At 33.2% G+C, this 20,487-nt stretch overlaps 1 protein-coding gene across 1 annotated transcript in view; it reads right to left on the bottom strand.

The window, feature by feature from the left end:
- Nucleotides 1-20,487, bottom strand: part of ERBB4 (erb-b2 receptor tyrosine kinase 4) — a 665,849-nt gene that overhangs the window by 314,351 nt on the left and 331,011 nt on the right. Inside the window, exon 5 of the mRNA XM_069474179.1 lies at nt 12,092-12,157. Coding sequence (XP_069330280.1) covers nt 12,092-12,157 — 66 coding nt within the window. The remainder of the gene's footprint in view (nt 1-12,091; nt 12,158-20,487) is intronic.

The raw sequence follows: 20,487 nt of genomic DNA, 5'->3' as shown, positions 1-20,487 counted from the left end.
CATTTTCTTACCACAGCAATAATAAATGTCAGTTTTTGGACATCTATGTACCCTTGACCTCCCTATATGGTTCCACAGTGGAATCTAATATGACAGAGCACAAAATGCACAACCAAAAGTAATTCAAAATAACTCAGGTCTCTAACTGCATTTTTGAAATTCCATGAAAGGGACACATTCCCCCTTAATGCCTCTGAAAAAAATCCCCTCCCTACATTTTCCTGCACCCTGGAAATTTCTCATTCTCTTCCTTCAGAACTCTCTCATCTACTGCATCTTGTCCTTCCCACCTTGTTTCCAACACGCCATACTGGAATGATTTATGAAGACTGAATGAGAAAGTACACATGAAAATATTAGCACAAAACCAGCACAATGGATGAATACAGGAAGTTCTCTAGAGGTGACTGCTAGGCTCTAATTTTGACTTTACAAAATATTTATAGCTGTGCTAGATTAGACAAATTATTTAACCTTTCTGTGCTTCAGTTTCTTCATCTATAAAATAAAAATAACAAGTGTACTTATTTCATAAAGCTGTTGTGCAGATTTTATGTATTACGGGAAATCATTAAGTTTGGAATAGTGCCTAGTACATACATAGTGAGCACTATATAAATTGTTGCTGTTGATATTACTAAGTAATCAATGAATGATAGTTATTATCTTGCTTTATAGTTTGGTATTTTTTTAAATATTATATCATTAAGATGTTTTATAGAAGCATAAATATACTTATGCTATATCATTTTCCAAAGCTCTATGTTATACTATTGTAATATATATGCTCTAACAATTCTCTTTCTAAGATGCATTGTTTATATTTGTTACTATTATAAATATTGCTAGAATATCTAGTGTTTAACATACATTTTGTGTTTGATAATATGAGCGTTGAAATAAATTCCTTAGTCCAAGAAAATTCATATTTTAAATCTTTTGACACAAATGACCAGTCTACATAGGAATGTTTATTTATAGTCTACCAAGAATAATTGAGATTGCGCCTGTCCCATACTTTTATCCTCACTAGGAATTATCTGAGCATGTTTAGTTTTTAAAAATCATCATTTATTATATGTAAGGCTAAACACTTTTAGAGATTTATGTAAATTTTTAATTTTTTAAAAATTTATTAAAATTATTATTTTAAAAACCAGTATAATGTAGTTAAGATGATCTTTTTCTTTTTTATTTTGTAACTTGTCATATATAAAAAGACCTTCATCATTATGTAATTTTCATCTCTACTCTTCCCTAGTACTTTCAGTTATTTCGTGCTTTTTAACCTTTTAGTCTGTAATTTATGTATATAGATCTATCTATATAGCGACTAGTAATAGTCAATTTCATGTCTTTTATACTTAATTATGTATAATCCATCTCACGTCTTTTGTTTTATGGTAGGGATCTAACTTTATTTTATTTCACATGTGAACTATTTAACATTATTTATAAAATAATCTATGCTTTTGTCATTTTTTTAAATGCCAACTTTATAAAAACAAAATTACTACATAGACTTTAGCCTCCAGCTGAACTTTCTATTAGATTCCATTGAGCCAGTTCTATTCTGAACCAATTCCAGACTGTTTTAGTCATTACTACTTTTTAATATTTTATACTTGATGGAGAAAACCCATTCCACACAGTAGTTCTTTCAAACATCTGGCTGTTTTACTAACTGTAAAACAGAGATATTTTTTCAGAGATATTTTAGATTTTTTTGTTTAGTTAAAAAGAAACCATTGGAAATTGATTGAAGATGGTTAAATGTATAGCTTAATTTTAGAAGAACTGATACTTTCATAGTCTTTCCATTTCATAGTCTTTCCATCTTAGGATGTGGTAATTCTCCATTCATTTACATTTTCTGTTGTGTCTTGATGAAATAATATAGCTTGGTTTCTATTTTAAATTATCGCTAACTATAAATGGCAGAGTCTGCCTTTCTGTCCTTTCCTCCCCTCTAAGTTCTAGTCAATGAAATTACATAACCTTAAATACATACACATTCTCATTATAGGAGAAAATAATCGGTAATAAGGTATTTGAGTTCAAAAAATACTGAGAACAAAACCTGCAGGTTTTCTTGTGATCATAATGCCTATCAACTCCATTATAACAAAATTAATGGCAAAAGGATTTCAGATAAACCAAAAATAACTGTCTTTCATTGAGATAGTAATATGTGAAACTGATTTTTAAAAACATTTTGGGGTCTGTTTTTTAATAACCTCAACATAAATTAATACAGTGAATATTTCTTTGAAAAATGCTCATGGTAATGGAGAGAAGCAGCCATGACAATGTTATGAATTGCCAAATAATATATAAAATTTATATTGGTTTGAGAAATAGAATATTAATATGTCTGATATTTAGGGAATTCACATTTATCCTAATATAATGGGTAAAAATGTGGCTTGATACAAGAGAAACTGCCCTATATTCAATTGCCCCTTCTTATTCTCTTTCATCCCTATGCTGTTTACTTAATTCTTTCTCCAACCAAAGGAATTAATTTGAAATAGAAGATGATACATTTCAGATTAATGCAAGGCAGAACTTTAAGGAGGATATTTTTCTCCAGGCTTGCCAAACTCTCTAACCAAGAGGGTAGTATGTAAGTGCTTGCTTTTACAAAAATGAATTATCACACTTCTTTCCATTTCTGTAGCAAAGATTGAGTATGCATGTCCTATTCAATAGAAGCACACCCCATGTAGATAATTTTGAAATTTTCTCTTTGGTAGTCAAAGACAGTTACAGCAATGACAAGCTTTTTTGTTGCAAAAACACAAATGATTCAGAATAATTCTCATCACTGCCAGAAAAACAAAATTCTTTTAATGGTAATACTTCTAGATATTTCTAACTGTTCTTCTTAATGTTCTCTTAATAATCTTTCAAATGTGGAGTATTCACTTTCTGATCTCCGTGCTTAGAATACATACCTACACTGAGCCCCACAGTTTATATCCCTCCTCAACTTATCTGTATTTGTGTGTGTGTGTGTGTATATATATATATATCTACATCAACTATAACTATATATGTGTATACATACACACATATATAGGTAGCTAATCCACATGCATGTACACACATACATACACATACAAATATCCTGACTATACAAGAAATCATCTTTTTCAATCCTTTCATTGTGTGGATGAGGGAACTCAACAAATCTGAGGTTTTTGAAATTGAATTATTAATAGTTTAGAAGGACTACATATTTAGTTTCCTTATGCCCCCTGTTCAATATTCTTTTTGATTGTTTCAAGCATTCCTTACCTTTGTCTTGTATCCCACCCACTGCATGACCAGAGAACAGGCACAATTTCATATATTCCTTTATAGCCCTTGAGCCCATAGCATGGTATTAAGCAATATCTCCTGAACCCCATTAAACTGCCATATTGAGAGCATTTCAAATAAATACATCTCCTTTAGTTAAAATGAAAATCTTATTCTTTCAAATATTTGATAAAAGTCATCAAATTATAACAAATATCAACTTATATCAAAATGAACAGCATATCAGAGCAGATTCTCCTCTCATTTTCTACAAGGAAATTATTGGGGCAGTTTTTGAAATGTTAAATGTATACAAGTAATTAGTACATTGCTATGTTTACCTTAATTTACAATATCTCCAGATACTGTAAAATCCAAAAAAGGGAAAATAGGAATAATTGAAATCAATAAGAAGGTTTGTGGACATGCAAAGTTATTAGAAAAATACAGAGTTTTAATTAAAGACGTTGGCTTTTAACAAAGGCTCGCTGTTTTCCTGATTGATGGAGCCTGCTGCCTCAGCTCTTTCTCTGCTCCCCATTAGCTCCCACTGCTTTTCTCTGCTCTAATTGGATATTTACCACATCGGCACCTTCTTTCTAAACAACATTTGTTCCACAAAGACTGTAAATACAATTACACTTAAGCAAATTATCTATGGATTCATATATGTGAGTATAATTAGTTTATTATCTTTATAATTTGTCATTTGGTTTCACACTGTACAGGAAACTTTTGGAAATTTCATAGAAAGAAATATAATTTAATTTTGAGTGCCTATATTTTCTTGCTAAAATATTGAGGACCAAAAATATGTAACCATTTCCTGAGATTTTAATATTCCACTTCAAAGCAGTTCCAGATATATTTTAGAATAAATAAAAGGAGAAATACATATTTCTAAAGTTTGCCCTAGAATGAACAGAATGTACAAGCCAGGCTAAGGTTTTCGGTTTTTCCCCCCTTATTGTTAAACTGAAAACTTTTACTATAATCCAGCTGTTAAAAGTAATTTTCTTCATGCTCAAGCATAATAAATTATTGAGAAAAATGCTAAATAAATTCTAAATTTTCCTGGCATATTCTCTAATGTCTGTATAGCACAATAAATAACAAAAAGTGTTATTTGGAATGAGGTTTTATTAATATTTTCCCAATATAGTAATACCCACATTAACAATTATCTACAACTGAACAAATACACTAGTTGTATTAATTTCACTCTTATTCCATTTTTAATTAAAAAATACTTTGAGATAACCTGGCTGGAGGAATATTGTAAGTAAGAAGTAAGCAATAAATTCTGCCACCAGAAATTTCCTTTGGTTAAAATAATGCCTTAGCTTTAATCAATTTAATGGACATTTAAATGGACAGAAGTATATCTGTTCACTCTAGTAGTTGAAACATACATTTCCTCATTAATTTTGTGGTGTCATATTTTGATTTAGATGACAATTTTTTAACCTAAAATGCACTTACATTTTTCTATTAGTTTTTAAGCAAGAAATGTCATTTGTAAAGCAACTTAGAAAACTGAAGACTATTGAGTGGTTATCAGCCTAGAAAATTATACAATTATAACTACTTTAATGCAAAATGTGTGTAAAGGTCTGGAGAATCAAACTGTAATATTTTGATATGTGCTTTCCCCCCCTCCTCACTCAAAATGCAGTGACCACGATAGCACTGGGTCTAGGAGAACAAAAGGAACGTGTAAAATGAAACAACCACCCTTTCTGATAATAGGAGACTGGAGAGAGCAGGCTTGATATTGTGCCTAAAGATAAAAAAGGACATGCAGTATCTATTTTAAATGAGATAAGTGTGCTTCATGTATCTTGCAGGGACAGAGATAACTTTGTTCCTTTAATCATTGCTATTTATTTCTTAAAGCTTAGTCTCTCTCGCACCTAAACTTATAGAGCTCAGACCTCACGACTCAGTTCTTATGAATAGAGAGAGTTGTCATTCTTACCAGTAAGCCTGCTAAATAATACTTGGATAAGCCTCAGACTTCACATAGCAGATAAGTTTGTCTCACCTGACATGACTACATTAATCCATCGAATCAATTTACTTAAGCTGTGCTGTGGAGCACTGCAGCCACGATTTAACTGCGCTTAAAAGTGCTTTCAAGTTTGAGTTCCTGCTCCATGTGTAACGTAGCTCTCAGCATCCCATCGTAAGCCTTATTTTGACCCCTTGCAACTTTGTGAGAAATAGTTCTGATAGGTTTATAGGGTCATGATGTGCTAATATCCAAACGGATTTAAGAGAATGAATTCAAGATGCTTTATAAAGTTGTGAGTAAAACAGTAAGAGTGGAACGCTTGTTTGATTCTACAAGCACAATATTTATGAAATTCTTTAGGTTGTCTAAGATTTTTTTAAGAATTTGTCTAGAAAAATATTTTATATTTTAGAAAAATATTTTTAAAGTAGCTATTGGTTTGAGAGTTCATAGTCTGAACATTATTAAATGTTATAGAGGAACAATGACACAATGAAATTATTCAATATGCAATCAAACTAACGGTGGCATCCAAACCAGTATACAAAATAAGTTGCAAAATGTTACTGAATTTTACTAAAAATGTATAAAATTTTATTAAAATTTCTGTCTGATAGGTCAGGTTTGCATAGTGAGCTGTTGTCTATAGTAAGTTGCCAGTTTATTCAAATTCTCCCTCCACTTAGCTAAATCTATTAAAAACAAAAACCTTTTCTTCATTTCTTCTGTTTAAAACATCTGCCTCCTGCAGACCTCCCCTCAGGCTCACCATTGTTGTGACCCACAACTTTGCCTGCCCTTATCTCTATTCAGAGATGTTTTCAATCTGATCACTGCTCTCTGCTTCATTTCATCCTAACAAGTCATTCATTATCATGAACTTGTTCTCCCAGAGCCTGGGCCATTTGTCATTACTGTGACTTCACGGCCATTTAGTGCCACAGAGGACAACTTCCAGCACACTTCCAAGGAGGAGACACCTGTGGGAAGATGTCAGCATTGATAAGAGGTGCAGAATGAAATGTATTCTTAACTTCAGTTTTCTTAGGCAAGGTGGGGGATCTTAAATACTTTTTCCTTTCTAATGTATGGAAAGCCGGAAAGAATAATTATCCATAAAAAATAAGAAAATATTTGGCAAATCATGAAGTTGAATACCTCCAGAGAAGTCCTCACTAAATTGAATTTATTTCCCTCATAGGGAAAGAAGTCATTTGTAAATAATGTGAGAGTATGTCTTTCAAACTCTAAAATGTACTTTTATATGGTCAATCAAGAAAGGCAGAATATTGTTGAAAACTTGCATAGCATGTTTTCTGATTTTTAAAAAGTTGAGTCAGGGTTCAGATACAAGTACATCTTAAGTGGGCCTTAGAGTAAGTAATATGTTTTAAATAACATAGGAGCCATTAGAAATCTAAAGGAAGCCTAAAAATTTTTACTTTAAAAAAAATTGATCACATATGTTACAGCTCTACGGAGTCTCTGGGAGTTATAGTTACGGAATCTCTCTCCCACATCTACTTCTCAAAAAAATATGAACATAATTTTAAAATTCAGATCTTAGAATAAATATATATATTTGAGTAGTTCCAAAATACTTTTGCCTCAGGATGCTGGGCTCCTTAAGTATGGATAAGTAATTTACGTTTTAAGTAGCTCATACAAGGAGAGAGAAGGATGAGCAACCTCCACTCACTCCAGGGCTTTTGCTTTTTCCTCCCCCAACCACCGGGTGTCAGTAGACTTCACAAGGTGGAACTGGCCCACGGGAATTTCTCTTTACATCTACTCATTCAGATTTAAAATGGATTAAGTTTTCTAACAGAATCCCCTCTAGTTTATTATAATATCAGCTATTATTTATTGGGTCCTTAGTATATTCCAAAACATTTAAGTGTTTTAACTGCATTATTGTATTGCATTTCATTCCAGCCTTCAGTGGTAAGTGTAATGATCTCTACTTTATAGATGTGGTAACTGAGATTTAGAAAGATGAAGTCACTTTCCCATGAAAGAAAGGAAGTGGAAACAATTGGGATTTGTATCCTCTGGCTAATTTCAAATCCAATGTTCTTTACTACTACACTGTGCTATATGTTATATAGGAAACAGTATTGTCTTTGGATTCAGAACAGGTAGGTTAAAATCCCAGGTATTAGCTGGGTAGATTGAACCCCTTTAATCATTTCCTCAGCTTATATTTTCCCAGTTTTAAAGTGAGGTTAATAATAACTGTCCTCTTTAACTCACAGGAATATTGTGAAAATGAATTTTAAAGACAGGAATATTTTACAAAGTCCTAGGCTAATGTATACTATTTTAAAATTTGTACCAATACTTGTATATATTAGGTACATGTGCTTGTTGAATTTAAATTTGGTAGACTGTGAAGTAGGCATATGACCATTAAGCTAATTTTAGGTTATAGTAAGCATAACTTCTATGTTGAAAAATTAGCTGAATTAAATGATTTCATGTCTGATGATTTAATGCATAACCTGTAGCTTGATGACTTTCTTAGTCAGGACTCCCTTCCACCCATACTTGGTGGCAAGTAATAAAACACCATTCAAATGTACTGGAAGAACATGCTTCTTAAGTCACCTAAGGATAGAAGTGTCGCTGGGCTTCATGAAGGACACAGAACCAGGAGGTAAAAATTGTCAAAAACTATTACGTTGTCTCCCCCTCTGCATGGCTGTTTTACTTTTTGGTGTCTTTGAAGACTGGGTTATTTCTGTTTCTCATTAACAGTTAGGTTTAACATCTCTTTTGGTTCAAGTGTCTAAGGTAGTATAACCAGTATCTCTGGCCCCCAAATCTGAGGAGAGAATCTGATTGGCCCGGCCTGGATCAAGCATTTACTCCTATTATGAGATTTCCCAATCCTCAGTACTATTAATGTTTTGTATTTGTACTGATCAATTCTCCTTTGTTTGGGTAGGGGTGGGAGGGTCTCTGCTGTCCATTGTAGGATCTTTGGCAGCATCCTGGTCTCTACCCTATTAGTGCCAGTAGATGGTCACCCCCTACTTCTGTGTTGTGACAACCAAAACTGTTCAGGGATTACCAAATACCCCCTGGAGCAGGGGGACAAAATCATCTCTGGTTTAGACACACTGCCCTGTGAGCAAGAGTAAGGTATCCTATAAAAAACAAAACAGGACTACAGGGGCTGACCCTCTAGAGAGGGTAGTTCTCAGAGAAAGCCATGTGTCCCTGTGGCAATTATCCTGGAAGTTGTCTACTGTAAGAATAATAGATATTACTGGAAATTATTACTTTTGAAAGTTTTGATCAACATAATCAAATCTATTAAAATAAATTAAAAGTTTCAAAATTTTGAGCACTGTATGAATTGAAGGAAAATTTAATTTTCAAATTTTGGAAAACCTCATGTATATTATTTTCCCATTCTACTTTAATATACTGATTTTCAAGAGTTTGCTCATACATCCAAGAGAATAATTATTTTCTATCCATCCATCTATCTATCTATCTGTCTATGTGTCTATCTAATATATGTAGTCTTTCTTGGCATTTTCAGGGAATTGTTTCCAGGACCCTTACAGAGGTCCAAAATCCACAGATGCTCATGTCCCTTATATAAAATGGCATAGCATTTGCACATAACCTATGCACATCCTCCCATACACTTTAAATCATCTCTAGATTATATATACTACATAACACAAAGTAAACGCAATGGAAACAGTTGTTATACTGTATGGCTTTGTATTATATTTTATTGTTATAGTGTTATTTTTCATTGTGTTTTTTTCTGAATACTTTTGATCTGCAGTTGGTTGAATATACCACGCAGAAACGACATATATGGAGAACTGACTATATGTCTATATATCCAATCTAACTATACTACTACATTTTGTATTCTACAAAAAGGCACATAAGATTAGACAAACATAACATTAACAATTAAAATAATTTTGATTTTATTATTAACAGTATTATTGAACCTACTATACGGATTTCTTTTTTTTATTTTTTATTCTATTGTATTATTTTTAAAGCCAGTCAAATTTAGCAATGGGGGGTTGAATACCAACTTTAGTGACATTAATGTTAGTAAGTTCTGATAACCCACTACCATTGGACCAGCCAATACAGGATTTCTGATCTGGAAAAGACAGTGCAGGCCTGTTTCTTCCTGCCTGCTAAATTCAACTATAAACCCTGGAAGTAATGCAAGAGGCAACCAAAGGAGAACTCTGAAAGGTGGTGGGAGGAAGTCATTCTGGTTTTGGATCTAGCACCAGAGGAACAATATAATGGCAGTGAATCTTGAGACACCCCTACTCAACAGAAGAGTGGTGACTCATACCAGCATTTCCAAATCTAAGCTCCTTCATACCCCAGATCTAAGGTGAGTCTCTTAACAACACTAGGCAAGCTCAGTGGGCCTGAGATACCTGTCCTCCACCAGGAGACAAGGGGTGGACAGACTACCAGAGAAGCTCAGCCACAACAACTGGCCTGCCTAGAAGCCTGCTTGACCCCTCTGTAAAATGAATGAATAAATGAAATAATAGAGTGAGTAAAAACTCATTTTTAAGTTTGACAACTCAGAAGTTTTTGCCATGAAATGACCAGTGGATCTCTGGCACTCCAACGATTTCCATGGTTACTTGTCACTTCATCATGAAGTTTTGCAATGATTTTTCTTTATTTTAGAGAACTTGACTTCATGCAAATGGTCACATCAATATCATTCCAGCATTGTTTCAACTGTTTCAACTTCTTTGCTATTAAAACACTGTCTCCTAGCACTCTGGGAGGCCGAGGCGGGCGGATCGTTTGAGCTCAGGAGTTCGAGACCAGCCTGAGCAAGAGCAAGACCCTGTCTCTACTAAAAATAGAAAGAAATTACATGGACAACTAAAAATCTATATAGAAAAAATTAGCCGAGCATGGTGGTGCATGCCTGTAGTTCCAGCTGCTCGGGAGGCTGAGGCAGGAGGATCGCTTGAGCCCCAGTGTTTGAGGTTGCTGTGAGCTAGGCTGACGCCACAGCACTCTAGTTTGGGCAACAGAGTGAGACTCTGTCTCAAAAAAACAAAACAAAACAAAACAAAAAAACACTGTCTCCAAATGTTGCAGTGGATGAATTTCACACAGTAATCTAATCTTACTTTAGAATCCTATTTAAAATTCTTGTCAAAACATTCCTGCCATAAAACATTGTTTCTATTAAATAAGTTACTTTAAATCTACACTGAGATACCATTTTCGTATAACCCTTTGACAAAGACCCAAAAGTTCGATAATACACTGCTTTGTCAAAGGAATAGGGAGGGAAACAGGCATTCATATACATTGCTCCTGGCAGAGCTAACTGCTACAACTTCTATAGAGAACATCTCCATGCTGGTGATTTCTATCAAATTGCAAATACACATGTCCATGAGCTTACTAATTCCTCTTCTAGAAATTAATACTACAAATAATTCATATAAATATGCATGGATTGAAAAAAATCAAGTTGCAGTGCAATATACAAAACATGCTAATATTTGAATGAAAAGGAGTGAGTACTTACATACTCACTCCTAGGGTATGCACAAATTATCTTTGGACTTATTTGTTGTCCATGAGTGGTTGAGGAATAAAGGTGGGACACAGATAGGAAGACACTTTTTAACTTTACATTCTTTTCCATTCTTTTCTATTTTATGAATTTTGAATAAGAAAATGCCCATGTATTGAAAAAATAAATTTAAGAAATCATTTACCATTGAAAATATATCTTTCCTATACTCTTTTATTTGGTGGTTCACAGCAATTTTTTGTATTTCTTTATTAGAACAGAGTCTAGCAAATATCATGAACTGAGACAAGTCAAATGTCTCAGCTTTCATCCAACAGTCTAACAATTTTCCACAATGTCTAATATTTGTATGTTCAAATTTTCAATAATGTTTTTTATGTGCCTTCTGTGCTAATAAAGAAATGCATGTCAAATTGCCAGCACATTGTTTTCCATATATTATTTCAGCTGTTTTCATTGCAGTAAGAAAAACAAGTGTTTATCATCTGTATAGGAGATTTTGTTTTTCATTTTTTAAGAAATTAAGATTAGTGAAAGTTTAGTGTTAGGTTAGTATCATATGACTTTAAGAAGGTTAAAAAATTTAGATACTTGTCTTTATATTCACTATGCTTTGTTTTTAAATGTCTTAGCAATGACGATAGTTTCGTATTTACTTTAGTGATTGACTAATCCCAGAAACAATGTTCACCAAGGGCAATATTCATTGTCAACAATAGTGAATCTATACCCATGATTCACATAGTTTGTATCTCTGTGCCTAGAACAGTGCCTGGAATATAGTGGGTACACAGTACTCTTTCTTTTCCTTCTTTTTCTTTTTCTAATGAATGAATAGTGATATAACTATATGGGAAAAATACCAAGATAGCCAGTTAACCTAAAATTGAGTTGTTATCATTATGCATGCATTTGGATTTCCTACTTCTACTGATGTACAAACTCTGAAGTCATAGCTAATATCACCACAGCTATGCTATTAGGATCATTAACCTAGAAACCACAAAGAAATATAAAAAATTTCATATATTATATTTCATTTGGAAGCAATAAAATTAGGCAGTTTATGTGGAATTGAAGCAAATCTACCACAAAGAGGCAAAATCTCACTTTTTGGTTTTAGATGACCAGAAGTATGAAAAGCATCAATCCTTAAAATTCATTGACCATGTCAAACCTATGTGTTCTCACTGTTGAACACTTACAAGTCTGGCAATGATTTTCTGTGGGTCCCCAGCATCGGCCAGTACAAGACTTATGGCAACGTCCACCTGCAGAAAAAGAAAAGGCAAAAAGGACATACACATTATTTATCTTTCACTCCTCAATCAGGAGTATCTCCTCAAAGGAAATACTCTTTTATGAGGATTTTTTATGTCATACTAGAGTTGAAACATAACCCATAAAATGCCCACTTAAGTAGGAAAACTTGAATGTCCAATATATGTGAAACTGAAATACAATTTCCTGCTATTCAGATCCTCTCATCATTTTATAGGAAAAGCATGTAAATGAATTTGAGAATTTTCTTAGAAAGTCAGAAGTAAATTATTATAGTAAATAAGTTTCACTTTGACTCTTGTACATGTTATTCTATTGGTCTATTCTACTTGATATAATTTCCAAAAATCACAGCTTACTGATACCAACAGATATTAAAAATTAAAGCAAGTTAAAAAGTTGAAGTCTATGAAAACAAGAATATATTCTTACAAACACATGAAAAATAATCAGAATAAAGAGTAAAACTCATGCATTTAAAAAAGCTACATTTTTGAAAGCTTAATTTCAATTATTTAATATATACTTCTAAATTTGTTTCATATTATTTGAATTTTCAAGTATTAGCTTTGATCTCCTATAATGGCATCTTCATCTACTATGGGTATTTGCCTTAATAAACATAGTTGTCCCACAGAGAAATTCCCATGAAGAATCAAAATAAAGAATATTAACTAGAAGAAATCATGTAAAATGACTTTCCTTGAACCTTTTTTCTAAATTTCATAGGTTCATTCTAAGTTCTAGGGACACATGGCTCATTTTTAGAATGAAAACCCATGACAATCTATTAAAGACTAAAGCTTTTCCATAATATGCTTCTTACTAAATCTTCTCCTTCAATTTTCTAATATTAATTGTTAATGGGATAATCCTAATCACAGTGTTTAACAGAGTTAGTTGTATTGTAAATATTATCAAATAGTGTTTTATCAAATGTTTCCATATTTCCTTACCCACAGTTTTTATTAATCACTCCTCCATTTGGAAATGTTTATAATTTGGAGGGCTTTTCCCCCCCTCCAATGAAACTATCTGAGTGAGCATATAATGTTAAATGCTTACATGGTTAAGATACAGATTCAGCAATCACAATTTCTCTGGCTGAACCTCAACCATTCTGATGGTCTACCCTTCTGGAAGTGAACAGTACTATTTCCAAGTTAATACAATACTTAGGCTCAATTCCAGTCATCTCTTAAAAATAGTGGGATTCTTATTACAACAGAGTTTATTTAAAGCAATTTTGTTTGTGAAGCACTGCTGCTGACATCACTAGTATATAATATCCTGTCACTCTGCCATCTGTTTATTTAGATCCAAACACATTATAACTACATAATGCAAGCTCATTGTAGCTGACAGGAAAAGGACTCCATCTGGCCTGAACAATATAACTTTAATCAGTGATAATGATAATTATTATTAAAAACTTACTGGAGTTCTTTTGTACAAAGCTAATAAATCTAAATTGATTTATACCAGCGGAAATTAGAAAGGACTGTGAGACAAAATAGGAAACAGTGAAAACTTTTTGCAGTACAAACTTTTTATGAGAAAGTAGCTAATGTTAATATTTTTTCTTAAAACCTTCTAATTCAACCAATTAAGTGTTTTGTTAATTGAAGATATTTGAAGCAAAGGATGATCTACCATTTCATCTATGATTTCTTTAATTGTGTTTGGGCTTATAAAATATTTGGGTTTATTCTTTGTGGCAAAAATACTGTTTAACTGGAAAACAAGAAATAAAAAAGATAAGTAATATTAGATATTTTAATACTCTTAATATTTCTTTTTTAGTGGGTTAAAATTCTTCAACTCAAGTTTCAATTTACCACCCAGAAACCTGCTCCCAGGTTCATATTACCAGCATATTGCTAGAAATATCGTTTATGGTTCTCGACAAAGCAACAGGGCAAGGCCCACGTATTTGAAAACAAGGAATATAGTACCCACACACACACAAAAATTTAAATAATTTAACTTTGACTGTCTACTTGCTGTTATGAGATTTTGTTAAGTAGTTTCAATTTTTTATCTGTATTTAAACAAAAATATCTCTTATTGCTATAAAAGAAAGCCACTAGTAACTGTTTCTCTTTTTGGATTTTACTTAAGCTTATACTTCCTCCACCCCCTTTGGAGACCAAGAGAAGATGATCACTTGGTCCACATATTTCAGAATTCCATCACCACAAATGCACTGGAGGATCTTGAATTGAATATACTTCCATTCACTTTTTTTTTTTTTTTTTTACTGCTTGTTTAGACCTTTGACTGTTTTGGAATCCACCCACCTGCTTAGTTTATCTTTGAAGTTCAAAACAGTGCAATATATGACATTTGTGTTAACAGTTTTCACTGAGTTGTTGTCAATTAACAATTAAGTAAATGTTACAATATCTGACCAAAATATATTCAATCAGAGATATTTTAGAATTAATGCATTTACTATACTTTTACACCTATAACCTTAGTTTGATGCTTGCAGATAATTGGGAAGTGTAGTTTTATGGAATATTTTGGTTGAATATGTTTTAAAGTATGTTTTTAACTTTTTGTCCTCACCATTTCTGCTGCCCAAAAGTATCAAAGAAATGAGGTGGTATATTAAAGAGTTTCCCTAGAAATTATCTGTCTAGCATAGGAAAACAATAAAACTTCCTGGAAACTTTCCTTCCTACCTTCCTTTCATTCATCTATTCATAATTATTTCATAAGTACCTTTTTCATTCTATGTATTAGGTACTATGTTAACTAACAGAGATTAAATATTGAACCGAAACAGATATGGTTACTATTCCTATAGAGTTTAGAATTAATTCGACATGATTTTGAAGGGAAAAAGTTTTGATGACTGTGTATCTAATGTTCACCTTCTATGGGAAAAAAGCCAATAAATCTAAATTTTTACCAGTCCCATAATACAGGAAAAAGAAGTCGGACAAAGACAGGTTGAGCTAGACCATTCCCTATGTAATGCTTACTGGCTTAGAAGTCTGCTACATTCCTTATACAATGATATATATACATATATATATGCATATGTGTCACGTAAAATGAGACCACCCCACACCATTTTAGTGGAGAGGATAAGCATGAACTCTAAAATGCCCCTTATTTGTCTCCTTCTAACAAATAATTTAACTATAGCCTAATATCTTAATGGGACTTTTCTTTCTGCCCTATGTTCTCAGGTTCTCAGCAGTACCACTAGGAGTCCTGATTTCATGTGAAAAAGAGATCTCATATGGCACTAGTACTTTAGTGTGAACTCATTTTATAAACTTCTTCCCCCGGAAGTATGTTTTTTAAACGAGGACTACAAAGAGAGAAATCAGTCAGATACTAGAATACGTAAATGGGAGCAGTGTTTGGGAAGTTTGCCAGTGCTGTACAAATCCGCCCATTTCCATGTCTCAACCTATTACATTATTCTTGCCATTGTTTATTGCAATAATTCTTTTAAAACTGTGTGAGAAAATGTGACACTTTTTCACTTAAAAATGAAGAATCTGACATTTTCACACAGATTAGTGATAGAGTTAATTAAATTAATACTTCCTGTTTTTCTGACTCAAAGAGCTGAAATAAGAAACAAAACAGAATTTTAAACAACCATTTCTATTACTTTAGTTACTATTTTGATTTTTGAAATAAATGCTGATTATTCCACATCAGCATTATTTTAATTCACAGGCAATCCCTCTGCTTTGACAATGCATTATTCATCGTGGAAGCTAGCAAATGTGACTAAGTTCATCTTTTATGCTGGTCCAGCAGATGTTACTAAAAATGTAGCCTTTACATTCTTTTTTAGGAACTACAGTGCCTGAACTGCTTTTATATTTTTAAGGGTCATAAATTCATGCTAGAAGTTTTGCTTGTTTGTGTGACCGCCTGACAGGGATGGGCTTCAATATCTACTTCTGTAATACTCTCTGCAAGTAATATGCCAGGATAGTTGAAGAGTTAGAAAATATGAAGTCATTGGCAACCATAAAAGATTATATTCTCAAACTGCCTCTAGCTAAAAGCAATGCAGTTATATCCTTGGGTTCTTCTTTCAGTCCTTTTAAAAACTAGGAGTCTTGACCTCTTAAAACTACTTTTACTAGGGAAAGAAGTGAGAGAATAATATCTTTTTTATGACCATATATTTCAAAATAAGGAAGTGGCCTCAAGGCAACATGTGGCCCTCCAGATCCCCAAGTGCGGCCCCTTGACTGAATCCAAACTTCACAGAACAAATCCGTTTATTAACAGGATTTGTTCTGTAAAATTTAGATTCAGTCAAAAAGCTGCACTCAAGGATCTAGAAGGCCACATGTGGCCCCAGGGCCACAAGTTCCCCAACCCTGGTTGCTAAACCAGTCCCTATTCTTGGTGGGGGAAATAGAAAAATGAATAAGTCAATGTCTTGCCCTCAACGAGCTTTTAAGCTCTAGGAAAAAGGCAAATAAGTATTATAACCATAATATTTGCTTAAATACAGTTATGCATAAAGTGGAGAGGAAGGATTTGAAAAAGGTTCTGCATTTCAGTTGTGCCTTACTAGGCAGTTTGTCTAGTAGATTAGGGGAGGCAAGAAGAGTTTCAGGTTCAATAATTAACTGCAGCAATGACACTCAGGCATGGATGAGCATAACCCTTTGGAGCCATAATGAGTAGTTTAGGGTCTTTTGAGCATAGTTTGCATGATTAATAGAAGCTGGAGAGTGAGTTTACAAAGTGTCTTGAAAGCCTTTTAACCAGTTTGACATTTACTCTGTATTGGTGTTATGGAATTGGTCAAGGTTTTGCAGCATTGAAATGATGTGGTTTGATTTGTAGGGTAGAAACTGGTTTTAGGTCATGGTTTCCAAAAGTTAGTGTTGACACTTGGGTGGCTTGTGCAAGATGCTAATTTTACAGTTTGGGATGAGGTACAGGCATTCATATTTTTATTTTTTACTTTCTGTTTGTTTTTATTTTTAATTATGGATATATAATAGTTGTATATTTTTATAGGGTACATGTGATATATTGATACAGACAATATGAATTAATCAAATCAGAGTAATTGGAGTATCCGTCACCTCAGGCATTTATCATTTCTTTGTCTTATAAACTTTCCAATTCTACTCTTTTAGTTATTTTAAAGTATACCCTAACATTGTTGATTGTAGTCACTTTGTTATGCTATCAAATATTATTCATTCTACCTAACTAACTATATTTTTGCATTGATTAACCATCCCCACTTTATTTGCCCCTACACACTACCTTTCCCAGCCTCTGGTAACCATCATTCTACTCTCCATTAGATCAATTGTTTTTAATATTTAGATCCCACATATTAGTGAGAACACAAGAGATTTGTCTTTCTGTGCTTGGAATTTCACTTAATGTTGTCCAGTTTCATCCATGTTGTTGAGAATGGCAGGATTTCATTTTTGTGGCTATATAATATTCCATTGTGTACATGTATAATTTCTTTGTCCATTCATCTGCTGATGGACACTCAGGTTGATTCCAAATCTTGGCTATTGTCAATAGTGCTGCAATAAGTGTGGGAGTGCAGATATCTTTTCAATATACTAAATTCCTTTCTTTTGGATATATAGCAGGCAGTGGGATTGCTGGGTCGTATGGTAGTTCTATTTTTAGTTTTTTGAGGAACCTCTATACTATTCTCCATAGTGATTGCACTAATGTACATTCCCACCAACAGTGTACAAGGGTTCCCCTTTTTCCGCATCCTCACCAGCATTCATTATTGCCTGTCTTTTTGATAAATGCCATTTTAACTTAAGAAGTTCCAGAAATTGAGATGCTGATGGTTCCAAGATGATGACTACATATGAGATAATGCCTTGGCATATAATTCCAAACTCTGTTAGCATCACAGCCATATTATGAGACAATATTTTAAGTGTTAGATCTGATTGGATGCTTTGTAACCAAACTTTCAGACTTAAACAATGTAAAAATCTAGCAGGCTCTCATGTCCCAGTGTTTACTCCTCTATTTGTGGATGTATTTCCATCAAATTGCATTTTGTTTTACCAGCAGCACTAAAAAGTACAGAGCTGTGTTTTTCAAATTTGAATTATTACAAACCACCCATATGATAGTAGTCTCAATATAATTTCAGCAAATGATTTATTGGTAGGTATTAATGGCATTACTGTAATGTAGAATTGTTCTTCTTTATCAGATGTTAATACTTCCCTTGTTCTTATCTAACAGTTCTCATTGTCATGTGTTTATTCATCCCCACACTTTTGTTATGCTAAATTATCCTTACTTTTTCTTCCAGTCTCAATTCAATTTTCCTCTCTTGCCCTTTAATTCAAAAGTTAATTATTGAATGGAACCTTTAACTTTCATACATTTTGATAGAAAAAGATGGGCAGGTATTTTTACTTGCTAGGAAGATGGAGTTAAAATTTTTTTAAAAATACTGTTGGAATTTTTCATTTCACAATAATTAAATCAGGACTTAGTAGATCAAAATATTTTAAGTAATCACTATAATGAAGAAGAAATAAGTAATATCAACCTTGTTAAATTTGATTTTTCTACAAATACCATCATGTTATTTAGTCAAGCAATCTATAGTCCAAAGATTTAGAATAGTATATATATTCACATATTGATCAAGATTAATTTTGAACAGAAGTGTGGAATATACCAAGTTTAGTCTGCAACACTTCTATCCACCCCTCTCTCAGGGGTTCCACTCCTTCCTGCTAATCTATGACTGCCAGAGCACAGAGTTTCTCCCCCAGCACCTCCTCAGACAGGATTTCACACAGATAGCTAATGGACAGGCCAGTTAATCTGGCGCACAGAATTGTGCAAAGGTTTGAAGAGAATGAGCCTCCTTTGCGAATTTTTATTTTTCCCAATGCCTTCTGGAAATACAGATCAATCCAGAGGAGGTGTGACAATGTCAGAAATCCCAGGTACAAATAGAAGGCTGGACAGGCTGGGATGGGGAAACCTATGAGAGTGTCATTTTTTCAAAACCTCTTAAATCATAAATGCAAGCAAACAGCTACTCCATTACACTCAACATTAGCATGTTAAGTGTAGATCTGTTTTTACATATAGATTTAAGAAGAATGGCCAGATCAACACAAATTACACAGTTAAAAGGACAACTGATAATCATCTGTTTAGAATTAAGAGTGTTGATTATTGCTTATATGTACACACTCATGTGATTGTAAGAATAACTAATAGAAGTAATCTAATACATACCAGGCCAAAAATGAAATGAACATGAACAGACTGACTAAAGGAATTATTTCTCGTTGAGTGAAAAGGTCTGGTACAGTACTGTCTATGATACTACTGTTCTGTATTTTCTACACTCCTCCCAACATACCTTCAAAATCCTTTAGGCTACTAAAACCAATAGAAATGAATTTCAAAGAGTATAATGTTAAAGGCTCCAAATGCTTTTAGGAAAAGTTATACTATTAATAACATAAAATCACTCTAAATTATAAGGATATAGTAAATTTTTCCTGAAAAACTAAAAGCTTTCATGTATGACACTGTCAAATATTTGTTCCAAATCAAGCACTTAAAAAGCATTAATTATCACTGTTTATAGCTGTTAGCACAGAGAAGATAGGAATTCCACTTACTGGGGAACAGAATTAGTTCCAATCAATGTCAAATGTATTTCTGAATGTATAAATAAGAGGTTTGAACAAACTGAAAAATCTTACTTGAAAACCTAAAGAATATATTAAGATGTGTCTGGTGTCTACAAACAACAACAATAAAAATAGTGAGCACTTACTATGAAACTACCAGTGCCACCCAGGGCATCTAGAAGCTCCCTTCAGAGAGTACTCTATCTAGGAGATATCCCCTTGGAGGTCTGCAGTACACAACCTATTCAGCCAAATGTGGTGATAGTCCTTCCAGGGATGTTTTAAGCATTATATATACATATATATAATATGTATATATATTTAATTCTCATATAACTCTATTAGTATGGCACTTTCCAAAGTCTGTATCTCTAGCGCAGACCCTGTGGAATATAAGCTTATGCTTCCAGCTTCTTACAAAACATCTCTACCTGTATGATTAGCAGGCATCTGAAAATTTACATGTCCAAAATTGAATCCATGATCTTTCCACCCCACCAAAAAGCTATTTCTGTATAGTCTTCCCCATCTTAGCTCAATCGTAGCTCAATCCTTCCAGAAGCTCAAGCCAAAAATTTTGGAGCCATCCTCAGTTTTTTTTTTTTTTTTTCTTTTATGGTCCAGATCCAAATTTGTTGACATATCCAGTTGTTCTCTAACTTCAA

Source organism: Eulemur rufifrons, chromosome 1, assembly GCF_041146395.1.
Source record: "Eulemur rufifrons isolate Redbay chromosome 1, OSU_ERuf_1, whole genome shotgun sequence".
Lineage (NCBI taxonomy): Eukaryota > Metazoa > Chordata > Mammalia > Primates > Lemuridae > Eulemur > Eulemur rufifrons.
This window is presented reverse-complemented; position numbering and strand designations above follow the sequence as displayed.